General features: G+C 36.3%; 1 protein-coding gene across 4 annotated transcripts; it reads left to right on the top strand.

Annotated features, from left to right (window-relative positions):
- The first annotated feature begins 4,548 nt into the window (after positions 1–4,548).
- LOC125661925 (dihydrofolate reductase-like) lies at positions 4,549–26,064 on the top strand. Of its 4 annotated transcripts, none has more exons than XR_007365182.2 (7): positions 4,568–4,684; positions 7,702–7,751; positions 9,496–9,601; positions 15,783–15,906; positions 16,291–16,406; positions 25,607–25,803; positions 25,895–26,064. XR_007365182.2 is itself a non-coding variant. In XM_048894089.2 (7 exons), exons 1-6 carry the CDS (start codon positions 4,590–4,592, stop codon positions 25,737–25,739), a joined length of 624 nt encoding a protein of 207 aa, XP_048750046.2. In that variant the 5' UTR covers positions 4,568–4,589; the 3' UTR covers positions 25,740–25,761; positions 25,895–26,064. The 4 variants fall into 4 exon arrangements, 2 of the variants coding, with proteins under 2 accessions (XP_048750047.2, XP_048750046.2); XR_007365183.2 differs by lacking the exon at positions 25,607–25,803 and adding an exon at positions 24,391–24,577; XM_048894089.2 differs by having other exon boundaries at positions 25,607–25,761.
- The last annotated feature ends 324 nt before the right edge of the window (positions 26,065–26,388 follow it).

Below are 26,388 nucleotides of genomic sequence, written 5' to 3'. Positions count from 1 at the left end.
TATGATCCAGGCCAAACGGTTGTTGTTGTTGGTTCCGCTCGGAGGATGAAGGCCTGGGCTCGTCGCACATGATGAGGTATCGTGGACTGACCATCAGGTATGTATTGGATAATAGTAGAATCGCCAATGGTCACTTGGTGTTTGGAGGGACGTATGCCAATGTCATTGCACTTCATGAATGGCATTCCTGCCAAAATGTCAACATCCAAATCGTTGACGGCTAGGGCATCAAGGTGAAGTATTTTGTTGTTTCGGGTTAGAGTGAGATGTACTTCCCCGACACTCTCAAGAGGTGTCATGCCATCGGCTTGAAGAGCATTCTGCGATGTCTTCTTGATAGGAGCTCCGATCAGCTCTGCAAATTTGGTCCTAATCATGCTAATTTCAGCTCCAGAATCTATAGTTAAATACACAGGGTGGTGCTCATAAAACACTTTAATTTGAGCGGACTTGCTGGTGCTGACGCGGCGAGTTGATGGAATAAATGATGGTGGGTCTTCATCATCTACTGATGAAGGATCACAAAAGTCACCTGAGAATTCTTCACTTTCTGAGTCCTCCATTTGAACTAGTCGTCTGGACTTGGTCATGAAACGTCTGTCTCCATCAGGTAGATATTTACAAGTACTGAGGAAGTAGTCGATTCTGGTCCGTCCTGCCTGTTTGCACAATGGGCATTCACGTTTCATTGTTGTTGTAAGGGACTTCTTATTTGAAAATTTTGTTTGTTTAACAAAGGCAGTTCGCAGGACTTTGGATTCATGTGATGAATGTATTTCATCAAGTAAGCTGTCAAGGGCTTGTGAAATTTCTGGTTTAATGGAGGCTAGCGTTTTTGAACGCAACTCTGTTCCATATCGCTGTTTCACTAATGTTGGAAGATCTTTATGTACGAGTCTGAGCCAGGTGAGTATCACAAGATTCTCAAGTGTCGGGGTAAGTTCTTCCTCTGCCTCAGGGATTTCTCCATTGTGACTGATGTTTCCCGTTGGTGTAAGTAGATTGTCTTCTATGAAACTCATAAGGCGTTGATATAGGTCCTCTGGCCTCTCGCCTACCTCCAAATGAATATTGTCAAAGTCAAGGAAGTGACTTCCTGTGGACTGGAACCCATAATGTTGTCTTATTGACTGCCATATGGAATGAACTGAGGTAGAGTTTTTAACGATGGTGTTCCTGGACACCACAGGACAAAAGTTAGCTATTTGGCCTAGCATCAACTCGAGGTGTGTTACATTCTGCGCTGCCGTGCGCCTGGTATTCTCAGCTACATCCACGCCGTCATTCTCAAGTCCTTTTAAGGGGGTGGTGAGCGTCTTCTTTAACCAGGTGATTGTTTTGGTTCGTACAGGTTTGTGACGTGCGCAGTTCCTGATAAACGGCGTTGTTTATATGCACTTTCGCATTGGTAAGTCACTGAGTGTTAACACATTCGCTAGAATTTGGAATACTCTGTTCTTCGGGGAATGGATGACGATTCGCTGCCACCACGCCAATATGTTATAACACAGATGCCTTAATAAACAGTCAAAACCTTTATCTATAGAGTTCACAGCAAAACAACAACGTGCACACACAATAGTAGACAATTCGTTCCTTTACACAATTACAGTTAATTAACTCGTTCACAGTCACTTCGATAAAACACACATAATATAATGGCGGATGTCTTTCAATGAATGCACTGGTTTTAAATAATCCAATCTGTATATCTGGTACCGGTGCATCTAAACGCGCCTCTATTGTTGACATTCTTTTTGACATTGTTGAGAAACGCGCCTCTATTGTTTACAATGGGAAAAATACTGACGAGTTATTTTCATTGCGCGGCGATTCAAAGCGAAACTCGAGATTTCTCCAAAACGGTCTTTCATTCCTGTTCGCTATGCTAACGCATAGCTCATGGCTTGGTAAGTGAATTTTATTGACTTTATTGATAAAATTTCAAACTCCTGTGGATTGTCCAGCTAGGGTGATAGTATCTAGCAACGGGTAATATTGCTTGACAAAGGGTGATATAATAATTATTATATGCGTCAAATTTATGCACGTATGGTTCGTCATATGGTTAGACGGCGTCGTTTTGAGTGTTGGTAATAATGATATACAAAACATCGCATGATGATAATAAGGCAGTCTTTCTCCTTTGTTGTTTATATAACATTCAATATAATAAAACAAATATTGCATGTACTTGAAGGTAACACTGAACATTTATAAAAGACTTTCTTCGTACAGTCAAGAATAAAGACGTGAAACTTATGCTTGAAATCTCCTGTCATATATTACAGGCAAACGATCAAACAAACTCGGTTTTAGTAACACCAGTACCGTGCTCGACGTATTAGTCAATGCTATGATTCAGTTCACCGCTTGTTATTTTTGTTATTCAAAACAGAATATTCCATATCTGCTACATATTTATAGATGCTTTAAATTAGGACTTGAGCTTTGATTTACTGTTCCATGTTTTACATGTACCCAAATTAAAGGATGGGCGATAAATCTAGTACTCCCGACTCCCGATGGTCCCGGATTGCGATGTTTTATAGATAATATTAAAACCGGCAAACAGAATTACTTCATTCTTTTCGGGAACAATCTTTATGTCCAAATTGATCCACACAATAAAAAAAAAAACCAATAATAATATTTATAAATTCTTAAACTTAAATGTCGCCTACTGGTCATTTATAACCAATTTTCCACTTCGGATGAATGTGAAAATCTTTACATAGCAAATTAGTTTAATTACCATCTAATGCCGCATTGCCTTTAAATTTTGAACAAAAAATGTCTAGGTGTGAATTAAAATTTCCCGGGGTGGGGGGGGGGGGGGTGTCAATAAAAAAAAAATTGACATTTCGAAATTCCAAGCGGGTGTTCTATTATTTAAGACAAAATCTATTAACAATTTTTTTTTGAATATTATATATTTGTATCTAAAATCATATTTTTAGTTTATTTTCTAAAATCGGGTTTGAATTTTCTTTCTTCCCCAGCAAAACAATATCTAATAAGAATATTTTACAAAAAGAAATCAATTTATCTTGATTTTCTAATGATGAAAATTTACATATATTAAAGCTCAGAATTTGTTATATTGTTAGAAATCATATATCAACAAAATCACATACATTTTGAATATTTTCTATTATTATAAAAAAAAAAATAAATACCTTATCTTTTATTTTATTTTAAAAATAAACGTATGTTGAAACAGAGCAGAACACATCGTAACAGGAAGGGAGAAAATGCAACGGACCAGACCGGGATTCGAACCCGGGCCCCCTGAATCTCTAGTCAGGTGCTCTACCAACTGAATTATCTGGCCACCGGCGATCGAACCCGGCTGACCGCTACATTCCTCACTCCTTAAATGTTTTCACACCTGAAGAAATCAACCCAGGATCTTTATCCCCTGGCGGGCATTTTCACCTGTCAGTTCCAGGGGCTGGTCTACGGCACCAACTGTAACAGGAAGGGAGAAAATGCAACGGACCAGACCGGGTTTCAAACCCGGACCCCCTGAATCTCTAGGCAGGTGCTCTACCAACTGAGCTATCTGGCCACCGGCGATCGAACCCGGCTGACCGCTACAACATAATTTAGTACGTTTGACTAAAAAACCATAACAAATCGGGCAATATGTAAAATGGAGTATTTCTTCAAGACAATAAGTAACAAATGTGAAATTAAATTCAGAAATTCATCAAATTAAATTTAATTTGTAATGAGGGCTCTGCGGTAGAACTACATCCACGTCGTAGAATCGGGGAAACACATAATTTATGTGGCTAAGAGTTCTGCCATAATTTAGAAACACAAAGAATGCCTAATAATGGTAAATTTTATTAATTTCTAAGAGTAATTTGTTTCCATTTTAATGGTATTTTTCTTTGGATCATATTGTGTTATATCCCTATGTTTGTTAACCGTACCTGTATCGGTGTCCGTTGTCGGTTTTTGTATTTACAACACAGTACTAGATTCAAACTCCGTACAGTGTCAATTCTCCGGGACTACTTTCGGAATTGTAGCGTTACGGAATATACTGAGCTGACCGGAGCTTATACTAGATCAGGGCCGTAACTGCCGATGAGGCAGACGAGGCAACTGCCTCGTCTGATTTTTTGGCAAAAAAGAAAATAAAATTATATAAATGTTATATTATAGGATATATGTTTAAAATGAAGACAAGCACCTTTGTCTTTGACACCATATTACGATTCTTTACATAGTACAAATGAAACACAAACATGATAAATTGGGATTTAAAAAGTGTCATTTTCAGTCGTAAAGTCAATCGGCGGCCCCCAATCCCCTGCCTCCCCTGATTTAGAACCCTACTTACGGCCCTGTAGATTTACCGCTTTTGAGTAGGCGACATTTCAAGTTTAAGAATTTATACTTATTATTATTGGGTTTTTTCAATTGTGTGAATCAATTTGGACATAAAGATTGTTCCCAAGAAGTATGAAGTTATTTTGTTCGCCGGTTTTAATATTATCTATAAAACATCGCAATCCGGGACCGTCGGGAATCGGCAGTACTAGATTTACCGCCCACCAAATTAAAGCGCCAAAAAAATGTCAACAAAGCGATCGCCGAAACTAAACTTGGTTGTTGCTGTATGTAACAACGGGGGAATCGGGAAAGATGGACAGTTGCCATGGAGATTAAAGTAAGATATACAAACCACTTACAAGCCATAACCGTTAGCAGCATAGAGTAATTACAATATTGCATAGGCCTTTAGATGTCAGGCATGAACTGTAATATCAGCACAGAGAATACGGAAAGGTAGCCTATTATATAATATTTACAGTAGTTTGCCTATGCTTTTAATTACATGTATGCAATATATGTGAAATATTTTTAAGTTGTATTTGTAACCAAGACCTAGGCCTAGTATTGTTTCTGTGTTATGAACGTAAATTGCTTTTCTGCAAACCACGGCATCTCATGATATAGGCCTCTATATTACACCTCGAACAAAATATTAACATTTAGATTATTTTCGTGTCTTTCAATTCATGTCATTAATATTGGTCGATGCAGGTTCCTTTTTTCGGTCCACAACAAATTTAAACGAGTGGATAGGCCTATTTATAGAAATCTTTCCAGCAATATGGGCAACGTGTAATTTGTGAACTGGAGTCATGGAGTGGAATTTGGAATCGGATTAAAAAAAAAGAAGAAAGATAAGGTTTAGACAAAAGGCTGAGCCAAGTTTAAATGAGTGGATTTTAAAAGATATTTTTAAAGTACAATGAACACCACAACGCTCCAAGTTGCGAATTGGTTTTGTGACTAGAAATTATAATAAATAAGTCGCAATTTTGCAAATGGATAAAATTTGGACATCCAGTACAATTTTATAATTGGGATCAGAGGTTTAAATAGGTACTTTTCAGTCTCAATAAAAACAACGTTTGAAAGCAATCAAGATGGCAAGAAAATGAGCACTTTGGATATATTAGTAAAAAGCAGAAACCTCAGCATAGTAACGAAAAAATTCAAGAATTGAATGGAGAAAGTTCAGCTTGAAAGGATGATGTAACAGTATCAAAATATGTGATAGAATCACTGTCCAATGGGGTCTTCTAAAGACTTTAGTATACATACTATTCTTCAATGTTCGAGTTTGATGACAAGTTGTTCTGTGGCTTTAGCATGAATTTGAGGTCAGTATCAGATCTGAAATGAATCTACATTATGTATTTTACTGTAGGTTGTGTTGCATTTGTTCCAAATCCTAATTGTAATTCCTGTCAGCAGCACACAGTGTCAGAGGACATTAAGCACTGTCAACAGAATTAAGAGTGATACTTGTAGTTGTCTAGATCCAACAACAGTAGAAGCTCTTATTCGCATAAGGCCAAAAAAAAAGTATGTTTATGGTAACCTACTGAAAAAAAAATAGGGTTGTTAGGTCAGAAGGCTCAAAGAGCTAATCACATGGCCATATGTCTGGCGTGCGGTGTGCGTCAACTTTTTGGAAAAAAGGCTATATCCCAAGAACCCCTTGGCCAATTTTTGTCAAATTTGTCACAGACAATCCTTGGCCCAAGGGCTTTCATTTGTACTAAAACTACGGTTGTGACCCTTTAACAAGGGGAGATAATTAGGAAAATGCAAACAAAAGTAGTGGTTGCTAAAAAAATCTTCTTCTCAAGAACCACTTGGCAAATTATCACCAAAATTATGCATAAGGATAAGGATAGGTTGTAGATAAAAAATTATTCAAGACAACTTTGATATTTTGCTTAATATAAGGACTAGGATCATCAAATTTTGTCAGTTGATGCATCTTAGGACCTTATATCATGTTGTCTCAAAAGTAGGTCATGGTGACCTACTTTTCAATTTCACAGGTAATTATTATTAAATGGATTTTGATGCATATCTTGGACACTTTTGAGCCTATGATCATCAAAGGTTGTCAGTTGATGGATCATGGGACTTTGAACTGCGTCATGTGAAAAGTATGTCACCATGACCTACTTTCTGAATTTATGGCTAATCATTTATGAATACATTTTAGGTTGTTATTTCAGATACCGAGAGGTTTAGAATCATCAAACCTTGTAAGTTGATGCATCTAGAGGCCTCGAAACATATTTGTTAAAAAAAGTAGGTCACAGTGACCCACTTTTTGAATTTTGCAGACATTCAAATTTCACATTTTCAATTTTAGATGCATATTTTGGACACTATGAAAGCTAGGATCATCAAACTTTGTCAGTTGATGCATCTTGAGTCTTCATAGTTTGTTGACAAAAAAGTAGGTCACCGTGACCTACTTTTGGATTTTGACGTCTATATTTGAATATTTCAGATACTATTTGACTTACAATCATCAAACTTTGTCAGTTGATGGGTCTTGAGTCTTCAGAGTGTGTCGACCAAAAAGTAGGTCACTGTGACCTACTTTTGGAATTTGACGTTTATATCTGAATATTTCAGATAATTATCAAACTTTGTCAGTTGATGCATCTTGAGTCTTTGAAGTGTGTCAACCAAAAAGTAGGTCACTGTGGTCTTCTTTTGGAATTTGACGGCTATATTTGAATACTATTTGACTTGTCAGTTGATGCATCATGAGTCTTCAGTGTGTCGACCAAAAGTAGGTCACTGTGACCTACTTTTGAACAGTTACATTTAAATTTTCAGGTACTATTTGACTTAATTAACATCATCAAACTTTGTTAATTGATGAATCTTGGTTAGTGAGAATTTTTGCCTGTTCTACAATGTATCAGAAAAGCGATTCTAGGCCCATGTGCCTCTTGTTTTATTAAAAGATATTCAAATTTTAAAAAAGTCTTATTTACAAAATCTTCTACGATGGAGAGTAGAAATTTTGTAAATGGTGACTAGAAATTTTAAAATGTCCAGAAATATTTTTAGGTCGCCATTTAGCGACCTGATTAGCAAATGTGACTTGGAGCGCTGCACTGTATAATTATTGAACTGGTGTCATGGAGTTGAATTTGAAACCGGATTTGAAAACCTGGAGAAAAAAGATATAAAACAACAAAACATGATAAGGTTTAGACAGCATGCCAAGTAGGGGGATATGTAATATTGCACAGAAGTGTTATGAGCAGCATGATCAAAGTATCTCAGTAAGATTCGAGTTTTGTAATTCATGGCTAAATATTTTGCTGAATAAGGAATTTTGAATTGTTTTTTCAGGAAGGATATGGAATTTTTCAAGAAAATCACCACACAGACAAAAGATAATGGTATGTACAGTAATTATAAAAGAGATGTTTAGACATACAGAACTGTCAAATAAACTGCATGTACAGAAGTATATCTACTGAAGTACATTCACACCATGACAGGACCACACCAAATTAAAATGCATGAAGATCTATTCTTCAATGATTTGAAGATATCATCAATTCAATCATTGCACACAATAATCGATTTGATTATCACATAGAATTGATGAGAGCAATAATTGATTTGATGCACACATTAATTCAATTGACGAGAGCATTATAATATGGACTTAATTCCCATATTAATGTAGCAATATTCCATTATCACCTGCATATGGTGTTTATATCTCTCAACTGATTATATACGCTAGAGCTTGTTCTGCGTATGGTCTGTTTTTAAATCGAGGCAAGCTACTGACAAACAAGTTGATGGTACAGGAGTTTCAACAGTCTCGATTGAAGTCAGCATTTTGCAAATTATATGGTCGTCATAACGATCTAGTTCATCAATACAACCTATCATTGGGTCAAATGCTGTCTGACATGTTTCATACCGATTGTTAGGCCGTTCTTGGCACACTGATTTTGACTACTGATAACTCTGTTTACCTGATCAGGATATAGGGCTCATGACAGGTGTGACTGGTCGACAGGGGATGCTTATTCCTCCTAGACACCTGATCCCACCTGTGGTATATCCAGGGGTCCGTGTTTGCCCAACTATCTACTTTGTATTGCTTTTAGGAGTTATGAGATTAATCACTCAATGTTCATTATCGTCACCTTTCAGTTATTGCTCTCATGAATTGAGTTAATGCACACATCAATGTGGTGGAATTATTGCTTGCAAAATTTACTTTGGAGCTTTGTATCTAGATGATTTGGTGATCTCTTTTATTCAGTTGTAGACATTTTTATTTTTACTACACTTCTGTATAAGAAATTGATGTGCATATAAATTCTTATAAAGAGCAACAATTCAATTAAAGAGATCATTAATTCAATTGTAGACATGTTAAATTGAAGGTACATGTATCTCTAATTATAATTCCATACTTCAATAATACTCTGTTAGTTGCTCTCTCTAAAAGAATTATTGTGCACATCAATTATTGATATCATTAATTCAATTGAAGAGAACGATAATTCAACTACCGGTACATGTATTGCACAGATTAATTGAATTGATGTGCACTAGAATTCAATTGAAGAGAGCAATAATTCAACCGATTGAATCATTATTAGTGTTCCAGAAAGATTTCTGTTTGTGTATTGTGGCTCAGATGAGCTTTGTGGATCATGAGATACTTATTTTCCCACATAAAGTTTGAATATATAGGTTGTAGCACAGTAATGAAGATGTAGTACATACATTATAATATTACAATGTATATATAGTATTTTAGAATCATCTCTAATTCATTTCACTGCACATACCTATTGAATCATGAGACTTCACCCACAAGTTCACATGGGTATTGGTTTCATGAAATAGAAAGAAAATTTGCAGTTAACAATGCAAATTTTATTGCCATGAAATGTTTCTGACTGAATGTGCTGTCGATACATGATATGAGCCAGATATCTTGAAAGAAACTCGAGCCAAAACCTAAGTCTGAGATTTTGCTCAAATTTTGACTGGTCAAATAAAAGAAAACTCAATAAGTTTGAATTTTTTTTCTTTGAAAAATCCAAGCCAGAGTATTTGAGTGTCTCAGTCTGGGAGTTTATGGATCTTTTAAATTAGAATTTATGATTTTAGGTAAACAGAATGCTGTAGTGATGGGCAGGAAAACCTGGTTGTCAATCCCTGAAAAATTTCGACCACTGGCAAACAGGATCAACATCATCCTAAGTACAACTATTGAGTAAGTGTTATTTAAGTTAGGAAAGGACTTGGGTATTTTTACAAATGATCATGGTAGACTTGGAAAATTGAATTGAAATCTGCATCAACATGCATTGATGCTAGGGGTGTGTATTGCTCAAGATTTTCCGATACGATACAATATTTTCTGATGCGATATCCGATATATTGGATTTTCAATGTAGTTAAGCATTTTCTGAAGTAAAATATCAAAAATTAAATAAATGAAGTGGTTTAATATATTTTATTTCATAACAAAACAAACAATGACAATTAAAGTCTGAGGAAACTCCAATGTCACAATGTAAAAGCGAGGATTAAAGTCTGAGGCATCTCTGATGTGTCACAATGTAAACGCAGGGATTAAAGTCTGAGAAATCTCCGTTGTGTCACAATGTGAAAACAGGGATTACTAGTAAAGTCTGAGGAATCTCCGATGTGTCACAATGTAAAAGCGGGGATTAAAGTCTGAGGAATCTCCGATGTGTCACAATGTAAAAGCGGGGATTAAAGTCTGAGGAATCTCCGATGTGTCACAATGTAAAAGCGGGATTAAAGTCCGAGGAATCACTGATGTCACAATGTAAAAGCGGGTATTAAAGTCTGAGGATTCATGTTCCTGTTAGAAGCCATTTTTAAATTACGAACTTCGATCCCGACTATTAAAAGGGCTATTTTTAACCCGATATTATATCGTATCGTCGAAGCACCGTATCGTATATCGCTGGACAGGCGTATACCGGTACATTTCGATATATCGATATAATGCATAAAATTTCTGTTCAGTATTTCGGTTAAATATCATTATCTATATTAAATGAAAGGCCTGTGGGCTCACCTGAGACACCTTGCCCTGTAGCTATTCAGCTGTTGTGAGTTTTAAAGGATTTTTGTTTTTCAATCTTTTTCTTCCTGAAAAAGTTTGACCTAATATTGTTGCCCAAATTTGAATTTACACAACATGGGGATACATCAATACCAATATGTATACCAATAGGTGGACTCGAACCATTGCAAAAAATAATCACAGAATTTACTGCCACAGCTGACTCACTATTATAAACACAAACTGTATGAATATAAACCAGGCTTTCAAAAACAGTTTTTCGGTCACCTGAGCATGAAGCATCTTTGGGACAAGGGGGACATAAATTGTAGATTTCAGGACTCCAGCACCCTTAGGGGTTGACAGACATCAAACGTATTACACTGGCACATCTTCAGAAGAAGATGACCCCTATTGATTTTGAGGTCACATGCTCAAAGGTCAAGGGTCAAACTGGACATAGGAATATACTGTCCGCTCAATATCTTGAGAACCCTTTGCTTGACAGACATCAAACTTGGTACACTGGTACATCTTCAGAAGAAGATGACCCCTATTGATTTTGAGGTCACATGCTCAAAGGTCATGGGTCAAACTGGACATAGTAATATACTGTCCACTCAATGTCTTGAGAACCCTATGCTTGACAGACATCAAACTTAGTACACTGTTACATCCTCAGGGGAAGATGACCCCTGTTGATTTTGAGGTCACATGGTCAAAGGTCAGTGGTTGAACTGGACATAGTAATATATTGTCTCCTATATTTTAAGAATTATTTGCTTGATTGACACCATACTTGGTACACTGGTACAGCATAACGAGTAGATGACCCTTATTATATCCCCCGCAACAAGTTGTGGGGGGGTATACTGGAATCAGGTTGTCCGTCTGTCTGTCCGTCCGTCCGTCCGTCCGTCTGTAGATGCAATGGTTTCCGGACTCTAAAGCATTATCCTTTCCACATACCGTCACCATATCATATATATGGACTACCCATGGGATGAAGATGTTCCCTATCGATTTTGGGGTCAAAAGGTCAAAGGTCAAGCGCACTGGACATCGAAGTAGCAATATGGTTTCCGGGCTCTAAAGCGTTATCCTTTCCACCTACAGTCACCATATCATACATATGGACTACCCATGGGATGAAGATGTTCCCTATCGGTTTTGGGGTCAAAAGGTCAAAGGTCACGCGCACTGGACATCGAAGTAGCAATATGGTTCTGTTTGTCATGCCATTTGTTTTTTACACTCAGAAAAGAGGTAGTTTATACCTATTACCAACACCCTTTGGGAGATTGGGGTAAGCGGGGGGTATTCTTAGTGAGCATTGCTCACAGTACCTCTTGTTGATTTTGAGGTCACATGGTCAATCCACTTTTGGCATTGGAAGAAATTGTCTGCTCAATATTTTGAATTGATGATATTATCAATTAAATGATGTGTGTATAACCCTTTTCAGTTTTGCACCGGGGGGGGGGGGGGGGGGGGGGGGGGGGGGGGGGGGGCATATGTGTTTTACAAACATCTCTTGTTCAAATGAAGGGCCACACCCCCTTCAAAGTGGAGATAATCACAAAAATAGGGTGGGGTCATTTTAAAAATCTTCTTCTCAAGAATCACTGGGCCAGAAGAGCTGAAATTTACATGGCAGTTCTGACAGTGAAGATTCAAGTTTGGTAAAACCATGACTCCCAGGGGTAGGTTGGGGTCACAACAGGGGATCATAATTTTACATGCAAATATATAAGATAAATCTTTGAAGAACCACTGGGCCAAGAAAGTATAAATTTACATGAAAGCTTCATGACATAGTGCAGATTCAAGTTTGTAAAAATCATGGCCCCCGGGAGTAGGGTGTAGCCACAATAGGGGATCAAAGATTTGCATGCAAATATATAGACTAGTGGAAAAAAGAAACTATGCATTATTTAATAATTATATGAAAAAATAATAAAAAATAACAATGAACAAATTTTATTTTTTGTAATACTGTTAACAAATGTATTCGTTACAACATTTCATAATCCATTAATGTTAATGTCGAATAACGTCAATTTCAGCAAACTCGAAAGACACTGGTATTCGAACTTGAATTAACAAAGTTAATAACGCGTGTGACCATCATTTGCATTCACGCATGCTTGATAATGGCGCCTCATTGATGCTACTAAAATGTTCAGAAATGCTTGAGGGATGTTGTTCCAGATGTTGGTTAAAGCCTGGCCTAAATCAGCCAATGTCACTGGTTGATTTGGTAAACGGTGTAGACATCGTTCCATTTCATCCCAGACGTGCTCGATCGACGATAAATTGGGGGAAACAGCTGGCCAAGGCAAGACATCGACATTCTGTTGAACAAAAAAGTCCCTGACTACACGTGTAACATGTGGCCTTGCGTTGTCTTGTTGCAGAGTGATGTGATGATGCTGTCTCTATATGAAGGGTATCACATGGCGCTGAATAATTTCATCTCGATAGCGTACGCCAGTGAGATTTCCATTGACAATTTGTAGAGGGGTCCTTCCGCGTGGTGTTATTCCACCCCACACCGTAACGCTACCTCCACCGAATTGTCGATGTTGCACAGCACAAGCATCCTGGTACCCCTCCCCAATGCGACGATACACTCTACAACAGCCGTCACTGCTATCCAAATGAAATCTGGATTTATCAGTGAACAGAATATTGGCACAGTCCTGTATTTTGCATCGCAGATATCATCTGCACCACGCTAGTCTAGCAATACGATGACGTTGAAGCAGTATTGGACGCACCGCTAGACGTCTTGGTCTAATGTTGTGCTCGCGCAGACGATTACGCACAGTTCTTGAACTGATTGGTCGAAGTCCAGGAATGCTACGAGCAGTCAAACTTGCTGTCTGGAAACGATTTCTCAGGTGCACAAGTCTAATGTGGTTGTCCTGTCGACATGACGTCACAGAACATGGTTGATCCCAAGTGTTACCAGATTGTTGGAAATGTCTCCATAATGACTGAATGGTGTTCCGATGAACTCCAAAGTGTCTTGTTATGATATTTTGTGCCATTCCAGCTTAAAGCATCCCAACAGCACAATTACGTTGGTTTTTGCTGAGTCGTGGCATGACAGAAGGGTAAATTTTGTCAAAACTAAAGTGCTTTCCTTAACGAATAGTGTCCAAACAAACCTTTTACACTTCTTACTCCAAACAGTATTGGTCAGTAAAACTCGTGCGTACGAACACTTCAATAAACAACATGTGTTCACTAACCATGAAAAAGTCCGTGCATCTGAGTCAGGTACTATCCGATATTGTTCAAAAACATCACCTTTATTGATTGTTTAGATTTTATAAATATAAACAATAAATATAGAAAAATTACACTAAATTTTATAATGTACAGTTTCTTTTTTCCGCTAGTATAGATAAACTCTTTAAATATGGGCCAAGATGACTCAGGCGAGCAATGTGGCTCATGGGCCTCTTTATTGCATTACCAATGTCACATTAAGTGGGGCATTCATGTCCTTTGGACATAGTAACATAGTTTGTGGTATACTTGAGTTTATATGTTTCAAATAATTTCAATTTCTTTCCAAACTGATCTATACAATTGTTTTTCCATGCAATTTGTTTTTCTACTTTGTAAACATTAGTCCAGATGGCTTTAGATTTATTCAATGACAGACAATTTCCTTTACATTTGGTTAAGTATATTATATCATAATGTTTCAAATGGTAATTTACAAAGTTTACCATTTTAATTTCTGAACATCCAAGGATAAAAGTATAATATAAAATAAAAAGGTTTCATTAAACCAACGTTGCGCATTTCTTTAGAAATTTAAATGCTGACTTTTTCACAATCATGCATAGTGTGTTCCAATGATTCTCTCTTTTCTAAACAAAAAGTGCATAGATCATTGTCTGATATCTTAATCCTTTTTAAAAAATAGGAAATTATTCTATGATTCACTCGATATTGTTACCATTGGGCCATGTTTAAAAATATGTTTCTTCCCCTCTTCTGACCCTAAATTTCAGAGGAGGGTCGGTAGGTAGGTTAAAAAAAAAATTTTAGCCAGCAGAATTTTATTTAGTATGAAATCCCCATGACCATTAACAAAGCCCGATACCAAAACGTCATGAAGCACATCATTCCATGTTTCCTCTTCAAACTCATGTAAAGTTGGTTTTTGATTGCCATATTTAGCAATTAGGAGAAGGTGTTGATGTATAATGGTTGATTCTATGAACACTCAGGTTTCATTGGATTTATTCTGCTATTTATGCAGTGTTTTTTTCCCCTTTTATAATTGGTACCGATAAACAGTGCCATTTCCAATGCCAAAAAACGTTGATTTTTCCCAATTTTGAGACTAAAAATTCCCAATTCACTTGCTGAAAAATGGACCGCTGACATGGTAATTTACTTAGTCTGAAACATACGAGTCAACGTAAAACCTCTTGTTTATTAATAAGATCTAACGCTATGGACCTCTTGTTTATTAATCAGATTTAACACTATGGACCTTTTGTTTATTAATCAGATTTAACACTATGGACCTCTTCTTTATTAATCAGATCTAATACTATGTACCTCTTGTTTATTAATCAGATCTAACACTATGGACCTCTTGTTTATTATTAATCAGATCTAACACTATGGACCTCTTGTTTATTATTAATTAGATCTAACACTATGGACCTCTTGTTTATTATTAATCAGATCTAATACTATGGACCTCCTGTTTATTATTAATCAGATCTAATACTATGGACCTCTTGTTTATTATTAATCAGATCTAACACTATGTACCTCTTGTTTATTATTAATTAGATCTAACACTATGGACCTCTTGTTTATTATTAATCAGATTTAACACTATGGACCTCTTCTTTATTAATCAGATCTAATACTATGTACCTCTTGTTTATTATTAATCAGATTTAACACTATGGACCTCTTGTTTATTAATCAGATCTAACACTATGGACCTCTTGTTTATTATTAATCAGATCTAATACTATGGACCTCCTGTTTATTATTAATCAGATCTAATACTATGGACCTCTTGTTTATTATTAATCAGATCTAACACTATGGACCTCTTGTTTATTATTAATTAGATCTAACACTATGGACCTCTTGTTTATTATTAATCAGATTTAACACTATGGACCTCTTCTTTATTAATCAGATCTAATACTATGTACCTCTTGTTTATTATTAATCAGATCTAACACTATGGACCTCTTATTTATTATTAATCAGATGTAACACTATGGACCTCTTGTTTATTAATCAGTAGCGAAGCCTCCTTGGCATGTATGTGCTAATTCAAGATTTGCTCTTTATTTTGATGTAGTCCATTTGATGGAGTGTATGTGGCCAAAAGTTTGGATGAGGCTATAACCATGGTAACTGGTAATGGTGTCTTGGCAGATAAAGTGGAGGGAGTGCACATCATCGGAGGAAGTTCAGTATATAAGGTAATTAGTAAAGCTCATTCATTTTCACTTATGTTGTTATCCTTTGGGGCTATGTAGAGGCCATAATATGAGGTCAACATTTTTCATGGGAATAAAGATTGACAAAAAAAATCTTTTAAAAAATCACAAGAGCTGAATAACGACAGGGCCAAAAAGACTCAGATGAGTGATGTTGCCCATGAGCCTCATGTTTATATGCTTTGTTAATTTCATCAATACATTATTGAAGTAATTAACAACAGAAAGTTGAACAATCTACCCTGTGAACTTAAATTTGTGCATTTGCCTAGTTACATGTAGGTGGCTCTGGAGTCTGACTTTCCCTACAGGATCTACCTCACCCGTCTCCTGGCGGATTTATACATATTTAGTTACATGTTGTAGGCGGCTCTGGAGTCTGACTTTGCCTGCAGGATCTACCTCACCCGTGTCCTGGCAGAGTTTGACTGTGATACATTCCTTCCAGAGTTCAACCAGAACGTGTTCAAAAAGATTGACAAGTATGTACAGAATACTTTGATGCATGTACATATACTTGTTGCTTGATCGCTGATGAAATTCTGGAAAAGGGGGTGGGGCATATTGTTTTTAGTTCACCTAATAGGGATCGAAATTAACTTTTTCTACCACAGGCAAATTTTAGCTGTGGATATAAAACCTACAAGCTAAAATAAAACTAATAAATCATTGCTCTTTTTAGGTCACTTGAGTAACCTCAGGTGAGGCTTAAAGGTCAAGTGTAATAAAAATAGATTTGAAAATAAAGTTTATAATTCATTAAAATCCGTTTTGAAAAGTTTATTGATGTGTTTATTTTTTTTTTTAAATCCAGGTAAATGCGCAAAATACCTATTCCAAAATCGTTGTTTATAGAAACGAATGAAGGGATTGTCACCCTTTCTTATGACGTCATCTGAGACAATTGTAGTTGTTTACGCCTGTATATCATCGTTTTAATTTCTGTGAGAAATTGCAGTTTTAGCAACACCGTGGATAGTGACGATGAAATACCGTAGATACACTTGAGTTTAGGGATTCAACCTTTATAATGTTTGTACCTACACCCGTTTCGAAACCATCAGATAGTAATATTTATATGATATATACATTTATATGTTCAACAAATATCTCATTGGAATCTCATTTAGAAATTATTTACCGGGCCAGTCCATAGAAAATTGGGAATAATATTGGAAAAAATGTTCTATCAAAAGATAACCTTTGTATTTTACACAATCGAGGCTAATCAAAATCAGACCATAGATACTCGCCGTATACTCTATTGTAGCGATTGTGAGCGTATTTAACTAGATTGACTCTCATGTTTGTATTTTTTTTATTATGGGATTTATTTGTATGATATTGATCAGATTCAAATTATAATGTGTTTAGCTAGATATATATTTAACTGAAAAATGCCTTTTTGAAAAAAGAACAACAAAAGACAAAAGAAAAAAAGAAAGGAAAAACTTGTACTTGTTTTCATAATGAACTTGAAAAAAAAAGCTTTGGAAATTGGACTGACCTCGCAATAAATAAGGTTTTATCAAAATAGGTTTTTAAAATTAAATTCATTTCCATTTTTACTATATTTTATTTTTTCAATATATATATATAGTGAAGAAATGAAATGATGACGATGAGTCCCTTATAAATATAGTATGAGTACGACACTATTCGAAAGATATTTCATTTAATAAAAGAAATAAAATCAATTCGAACTAGGTAATGGGTGACATTAATTTTTATGTGCAGTCGCAAACCCATTGAATACAATGTCGCATTAAAGCATTCAGTGGTGGATGTAGAGAGGGGTGGATTGCGTGCATCCCCCCTTTTTGGGTTGAACTTTTTATATAATTAAAATACATCCCTCCACTTGTTTTGCAGGATGTCCAGTTAATCATCACTTTGCACTTTGTTTGGAGTCAAACAGGATGATGGAAACCTGATCCTCATTAATTAAAGTGTCACTCACTGATCCTCGTGGCTTGTCACAAATCTCAGTGTCTCTTTTCAGTTTCAGTATCCAAATTCTTCGAAATTTAGTATCTTTTGGGAAAAGAAATATACTTAATCCCTGTCCCGATTTCACATTGCAGTTCAAAGCAGCGCATTGTACCATAAATACAGGACTTTTCTATGTAAACACTATAAAACCCTATCAATGCAGTCGAAAGTTTTCTCAGATGACGTCATAAGCTACGAACGATAACTCACGTCACAACACATTTATCGATCGCTCAGGTAAAAGTTTGATAGCGCCGTGTAATTCACGCTAAGTGATTTTTATCAAAATTGCCATGGAAATTAATCCATAAGTGTACGACAGACATTTTTCTGTATAAAACTCAAGTTTTAGGAAAATCACCGTACTTGACCTTTAAAATAAGAATTGATTTGTTTGATGTACTCCTACCGACCCGTGAAATTTTCTCCGACCCAATCGTTTTTTCCACACTTCGAAATTTAAAAAATTTTTTTTGCTCCCTGGAAAGTAGACATTCTTCGAATTAGTTTTAAAGTTGATGCCTTTTTTTTTTTGGACTTGTTGTTTTACAGAATTTTTGTTACACTGTATCAAAATGTTCTTTGGGCGTCTTTCGGTTCTAATTTCACTTTGATAATGGCCATTTGTTAATCCGGGAACTTTTCAAACACTTTTCTATATGAACGATCAAATATACCGCATCCCTGCTCCAAATTACCACATTATCTACCAACAAGATGGAGCAAGGAGCTACGAACTCCCCCATCGAGGCCTGATCGTATTTGTGTACAAAAGTTTGAAAGCCGTGTTACTTAAATCAAAAATTACGTGAGATAGCACACCAAAATTATGGTGGACCACAAGTCTGCAGGTCTATATATATTTCTGAAAAAGCACGCATAAAATTTTGATATGGGATTATTTAAATGTTATGATGATTTAAGAGGTGAAAGGCACTTTTACTTTGCTCTTAAACTGAGACACACGAATGGAACATGATCGTCACAACAAATTGAATGATGCGGGGAAGTCAGCTTTAAAATTATATTGGGCAATATTAAAACTGATTGTAAATTGCCGTCATCATGTAATTCACTTGGATATTCATGGATCACATTAAAGTGTTTAAGTGATTACTATTACGAATGTCAAACCACAAATAGAAGAATCGATCGGAGGTAATAAAAAGGGGTGTTTATTTATTAACAACTTGAGAGGTCCTCATCCGTGACGAATACAAAACGTCCTGAGAAAATTTCAGGAGACATTGGAAGATTTACGTGTATTATATACAATGTGTACAAATGTTCTAAACTCTATTCTGTCTGGCAGCGTTATGTGTTTAATGAAAACATCAGTAAATTTGTAAATCTTATTTTAATGACATTAAAAAAAACAACATACTGACCTACCTACCCGACTTGAAAAATGTGGGTCGGAGTACATCAAACAAACAAAAATTTAATGATGGCCTGACCTATTGCAATTGGTTGTTGTCCGTTGTTGTGCGTTAACAATTGAACATTTCTAACTTCTTCTTGATAACTACCAATCCAATTCTTTTCATATTTAGCATGAAGCATGTTTTTGACAAGGGAGACATAAATTGTAAATTTCAGGACTCCAGCACCCCTGGGGCCCTAGGGGCGGGGTAAAAACTGCCCAAAATTGACCAATTTTCAAACATCTTCTTCTCTACAACCACACACATGTAAGAAAAACTAAATACATAGTGATGTAGAGCAGGAAAACCTCTACCAAACTTGTAGCTTTCATGGTCCCTGGGTTAGGGGTTCTGACCCCAGGGTGGGGCCAAACTTGGTATATAATGTTCGTGTAAAACACTTAAATGACATCTTCTTTAGTGTTATTGACACTAAATTGAAACTAAATGGATATTTAGAAAGAACAGGTTGTCCTTTACCAAAATTGTAAATATGATGATCCCAGGGGTAGGGGTTTTGGTATCAGGGTGGGGCCAAAATGGTCAGTTATTAAATGTGTGAACAATAGACATTTTTAATTTCTTCTTGATAACTATCATTCCAATTCTTTTCAAACTTAGTAGGAAACATATTTGAAACAAGGGGAACATTAATTGTAAATTTCATGATTCCTGCACCCCTGGGGCCTTAGGGGTGGGGCAAAAACTTCCCAAAATTGACCAATTTTCAAAAATCTTCTTCTCTACAACTGCACATGTGTAAGAAAAACTAAAGTAAGTTTGCTGATACTGTATAAAATATAAATGCATGCATACATAGGAATAGCAGAAAAGGATGTACAAAAAATGGTAATTTTACACATCTTGTTTTATACTGTTGCTGAACATTAGAATTTAGCTTAGATATTCGAAACAGTAATTTTTTTTTTCTAGATTTCATAGCCCTTTGGAGTAGTGATACTTTTTCACTAGTACTCAGGTGACCGATAAGGCCTGTGGGCCTCTTGTTTCATATGTTATCCGTTTACCTGATCAAGATATAGGGCTCACGGTGGGTGTGACCGGTCGACAGGGCAACATTTTCAGTGTGTATGTATAAGTTAATGTCTAAGTACCTCTCCATTCCTTAAAAGTAGTGGAGCCAAGTCCCTGAAGTGGAGCCGAGTTCCATTGCTTTTAAGGAATGGAGAGGAACGAGGACATTGACTGACTTAAAAATCCAGCCCCAATTTAAATCTAGCTATAATTGTAACTCGTATTAGGAAATCCTTTCAAAAAATTATTAAATATCAGAATTATATATAATACTGTTTTTGAGTTTTGTCATATAAAACATCTGTAACAGTTGTTTAATATTTCCAAACTTGACATCACACTCAGTGGCTCAGTGGATGGAGCTGCTGCCTTTCATGTGAAAAGTCTTGGGTTCGACTTTCTTCTGTGCCCTTGGGTTTTAAGATGGAAATTATGGTTTACATTTTGTTAAGTGTGACAGAGGCCAGGGAGATTAGGAAGGACGTGTTCATTAAAAAAAACATCATATTGAACTCAACAGAACATTAGTAAGAAGTTGTCTGAAACTCTCTATTCCTGAAAAATGATGGAGCGCTATTACAATGGATGGATTTTAATGGTTTTTATAGTGTTTGTCACACCCGTCTTCCGTCCTTTAGTCACACTTTGTGTTTAGCTCTGTGTTTAACTCAGTTTCAAAGAAACTATTCAATATATTTTCATCAAACCTTACATTCTGATACATATTGGTATCATCTATTCAACTGCATCAATATTTTTCGACCTTGATCTTTCCTTTGACCTTGACCTCACTTTTCCATATTTGATGTTTAACTCAGTTTCAAAGCAACTATTGACAATACTTTTATGAAAACTCTTACCCAGATACAATTCAACTGTGGCATTATCTTATGACCTTAACTTTCTTGTGACCTTGATCTCACTATTTCCTATTTTGGTGTTTAGATCAGTTTCGAAACAATTGATGAAGAATTGTTTGTCCCTTTCTGGATATGGCCAGGACATATAATAGAGGAGCAGATTTACAAGTTGAAGCAAAGTTCTACAAATTATGGCTTAAGAAAAACACGGGCGTATTATGTACCGTTTGCTGTACTCTTGTTATTATGATTGATGATTGGAACACCACTACTGAATGAATGATTTATTTCTCCATGATTAATGAGCCTGATGGGTCAACAGACATTGTTTGGACAAGTCGATGACGTAGGTCATAAGGTGGTATGTTGGGGTCTCTTGACCCTCACACCTCTAATCTTCTACTGTACCATCTACATGCACTGCAGGTATAGATTCATGCTTCATACTTTGATATTTTATTGAAAGTAGATATCAATAGCAAACTAACAACTCTACTTTACGAGAAACGGGATGATTTCAGCTTCTCCATCGTCAACTACCCATATTTATTTAACAATATTCCATTATCACCTGAACATGGAGTTTATATCTCTCAACTGATTCGATACACAAGAGCTTGTTCTGCGTATGGTCAGTTTTTAAATCAAGGCAAGTTGATGGTACAGGGGTTTCGACAGTCTCGTTTAGAGTCAGCATTTCGCAAATTCTATGGTCATTACAACGATCTAGTTTGGAAATACAACTTATCTTTGGGTTGAATGCTGTCTGACGTGTTTCATACCGACTGTTAGACCGTTCGTGGCACACTGATTTTGACTACGGATGGCTCTGTTTACCTGATCAAGATATAGGGCTTACAGCGGGTGTGACCGGTTGACAGGGGATACTTACTCCTCCTAGCCACCTGATCCCACCTCTGGTGTGTCCAGGGGCCCGTGTTTGCCCAACTATCTATTTTGTATTGCTTATGGGATTTATGAGATTGATCACTGTTCGTTATCTTTACCTTTTATTCAAAGTTTCCAATTTCATACCACATCGGGGTTATAGCGAGGGATTTTCAAGATGAGTCCTAGACTTGTGGTTAATTAACAACTTCAATGAAAATTTAACAATCCTATGAGAATTTCACGAGTCCTTTAACTCCTTTTTTATACCCCACGAACGAAGTTCTGGGGGGTATATAGGAATCACTCTGTCTGTCTGTCTGTCTGTCTGTGCAGATTTGTGTCCCGGCCCTAACTTCTTTGACTTAGGCATACCATATTTGGCACACAGGTGGATCACCATGAGACGGTGTGTCGAGTACCTTCATGACCTCTATATGACCTTGACCCTTGATCTCAAGGTCAAAATTAAAGGTTTTTTACAATGGATTTGTGTCTGGGCCATAACTTCTTTGTTCTTTGACATAGGCATACCATATTTGGCACACAGATGGATCACCATGAGACAATGTGTCAAGTACCTTCATGACCTCATATGACCTTGACCTCAAGGTCAAAATTAAAGGTTTTTTTTACAATGGGTTCATGTCCAGGCCATAACTTCTTTGTTCTTTGACATAGGCATACCATATTTGACACATGAGTGTATCACCATGAGACAATGTGTCAGGTACCTTCATGACCTCTATATGACCTTGACCCTTTGACCTCAAGGTCAAAATTAAAGGGTTTTTTCAATGGATTTGTGTCCGGGCCATAGCTTCTTTGTTCTTTGACATAGGCATACCATATTTGACACATGAGTGTATCACCATGAGACGATGTGTCATGTACCTTCATGACCTCCATATGACCTTGACCTCAAGGTCAAAATTAAAGGTTTTTACAATGGATTCATGTCAGGGCCATGGCTTCTTTGTTCTTTGACATAGGCATACCATATTTGACACATGAGTGTATCACCATGAGACGATGTGTTGGGTACCTTCATGATCTCTATATGGCCTTGAACTTTGACCTTAAGTTCAAAATTGATTATAGGGTTTTGACATAGTCATACCGTAAGACATGGGTTTATCACCATGAGACTATGTGTCATGTACATTCATGACCTCTTTATGACCTTGACCTTTGATCTCAAGGTCAAAATTTAAGGTTTATGCCATGGATTTGTGTTCGGACTATATGTTCCATTTTCTTCTACAAAGGCATACCATATTTTTACTCTCAGGAAAGAGGTAATTCATACCTATTAACAACACCCTTTGGGAAATTGGGGTAAGCGGGGGGTATTCTTAGTGAGCATTGCTCACAGTACCTCTTGTTGTATATGATTTTTGAGAAAACTACAAATGTAAAATGAGTCTCAGAAGTAATTTTTTCTGCATACCTATACAGAATAAACACAAGCTAACACTTTCCTATGTTCACTTTATTCTCAAACAATTTGCAAACACTGGTGTATGTGTTAATATATCTAATTACCTACCCAATGCATAATTGTGATATAATTAATGTGATAATTCAATATTTTTGGCCTTGTATTAACTACATTTTTTGATAATCGCTCATGCAGTCAGCAATGCACTCTTTTGTCATCACAACAACTCGACGTCAGTATCACTAGAACAGATTTGTTGTTTACCGATGATCTGTAAATAATAACAAATGATGCTATATTGTATTCTTTTTAAAAAGGCTACCAAAAAAGAAAGGTTTGATAAGACTCCGATTATTGAATAAATAGATAACAAAAACCTCATACTTGGAATTCAATTTAATCATCCCTGTAAGTGAACAGAGTATGTGGCATGTGTCTGTTTTTGTGACCTTTAAAGCATTTATTTGATTCTGAATTTCTAAATAAGATATTAAAGAAATAGACGGATGAAAATGGTTGTTGAAATTGATCGTTCATGTAAACATTTATATGATTCTGAGTGCAAGTTTAAGAAAAGCAAATTAAGCATCACCGTAAAAAGAAACAGATATGAGACAATCATGGCTTTTGTAATTCACCACTTACTATGATTTTTGAGCGTCCACTATTTTCATTCGCAATTTTTCAAATGACTTGCTTTTTGTGAGTATTTCTTGCTAATTTTGATCCCTGACCTAAGCTGAGAGCTCAAGTGAGCTATTTTGATCACCTTTTGTCTGTCGTCTGTCTTTCCTTAAACTTTTCGCATTTTCATCTTTTTCTTCAGATCGAACCACTTGGTCAATTTCAATCAAACTTGATACAAATTATCCATGGGTGAAGGGGATTCTAGGATGTTCATATGAAGGGCCATGCCCCATTCAAAGGGAAGATAATCACAACTAGAGGCCAATGGGCCACATCGATGACCTGAGTCACCTTTCCCCATATTTAAAGATGTTCCTTATATATTCGTATGTAAAACTTTGATCCCATATCACAATTATTGCTCAAACCTACCCCTGGGTGCCATGATTTTTACAAACTTGAATCTGCACTATTTCAGGAAGCTTTCATGTAAATATAAATATCTTTGGTTCAATTGTTCTTAAGAAGCTAGCTTTTTAAAGATGTTCCCTATATATTTGTATGTAAAACTTTGATCCCCTATTGTGGCCTCATCCTACCCACAGGGGCCATGATTTTAACAAACTTGAATATGCACTGTCAGGAAGCTTTCATGTAAATCTAAACTTTTCTGGCCCATTGGACTTCAGAATATTTTAAATGATTTTCCCTGAATATTTGTATAGAAAACTTTGATCCCCTATTGTGACCCCGTGCTACCCCCATGGACCATGATTTTAACTTTACGTTAAATGATCACCTGTTGTCCGCCGTCTGTAAACTTTTTACATTTTCGACTTCTTCTCCAAAGGACCACTTGGCCAATTTCAACCAAACTTGGCAAAAAACATTCTTGGGTGAAGGGCTTTTAAAAGTTTGTTCAAGTGAAGGACCATGTCCCCTTTTAAGGGGAGATAATCACAAAAATGCAAAAATCGGGTGGGGTCATTTAAAAATCTTCTCAAGAACCACTGGACCAGAAGAGCTGAAATTTACTTGAAAGCTTCCTAAAATGGTGCAGATTCAATTTTTTTTTAAAACTATGACCCCCGGGGATAGGTTGGAGCCATAATAGGGGATCAAAGTTTTACATGCAAATATATAGGGAATTTTTTAAAATATATTCTGAAGAATCACTGGGCCAGGAAAACACAAATTAATACATGAAATCTTCCTGATATGGTGCAAATATAAGTTTGTTAAAATCATAGCCCCCAGGAGTAAGATGGGACCTGTGAAATCAGGTAGGTTTGGGCCAAAATAGGGATAAAAGTTTTACTTGCAAATATACAGTATAGAGAAAATCTTTAGATATGGGCCAAAGTGACTTAGGGCCACGAGCAGCAAATGACACTTATACACTAACAATTTTCTAGAGATGGTGATCTGCATTGTGACATCCTATTCGATTTTCCTTATCCACTTTCCAAATTAACTGTCCATTCAACAAAAGGAAAGAAAAAACCATCAAAGTCAAAAGGACACATGCAGAATCCAGAAGTTGACTAAGAATGGAATAAAAATTTAGATTGTATGAACACTTCATTTCTCTACTTACCATGAACCTACATCGGCAAGTCAAATGAAAAATTTGGATAGTGTGACCACACCTTACATATGTACCTGCTTTCCATTCATTAAAATTTTATTTCATTCTCTTTCAGCTGTGAAGATGTGCCCAAGGGAAAGATGAATGACAAAAACATTGACTTTGTATTTGAAGTGTATGACAAAATGTTCCTTTAATATAAATTGTATGTGATCTAAGTGATAGGAAATGTATGTATTTTTTCTGATTTGTTTAGTAGTTTAAATTAAAATTTTGTAATTCGTATTGCCAGTACATGTGTCATCAATCTTCTACCCTCCTTTTCAACCAAACTGACCAATTTTTATGTTGGTGGTTTGTTTGATTTTACTTGTCGAGAATTTTTCACGCATATCGAGACGTCACCAGTTATAGATGAAATACCACAAATTTAGACCTATGCTTAGCGCTTATGGCCTTTGAGCAGGTAGTGATCTTTATCGTGCCACACCTGCTGTGACACAGGGCCTCAGTTTTTGCGGTCTCATCCTACAAGCAAGGGGTACTTAGGACCCGGGTCCCTACGGGAATAAATTACATTGTCATTGTAAATTACATTGATAATTTAGC

This window comes from Ostrea edulis, chromosome 8 (assembly GCF_947568905.1).
Source record: "Ostrea edulis chromosome 8, xbOstEdul1.1, whole genome shotgun sequence".
NCBI classification, from domain to species: Eukaryota; Metazoa; Mollusca; class Bivalvia; order Ostreida; family Ostreidae; genus Ostrea; species Ostrea edulis.
The sequence above is the reverse complement of the archived record's forward strand: the minus strand, read 5'-3'. Positions and strand labels throughout refer to the sequence as shown.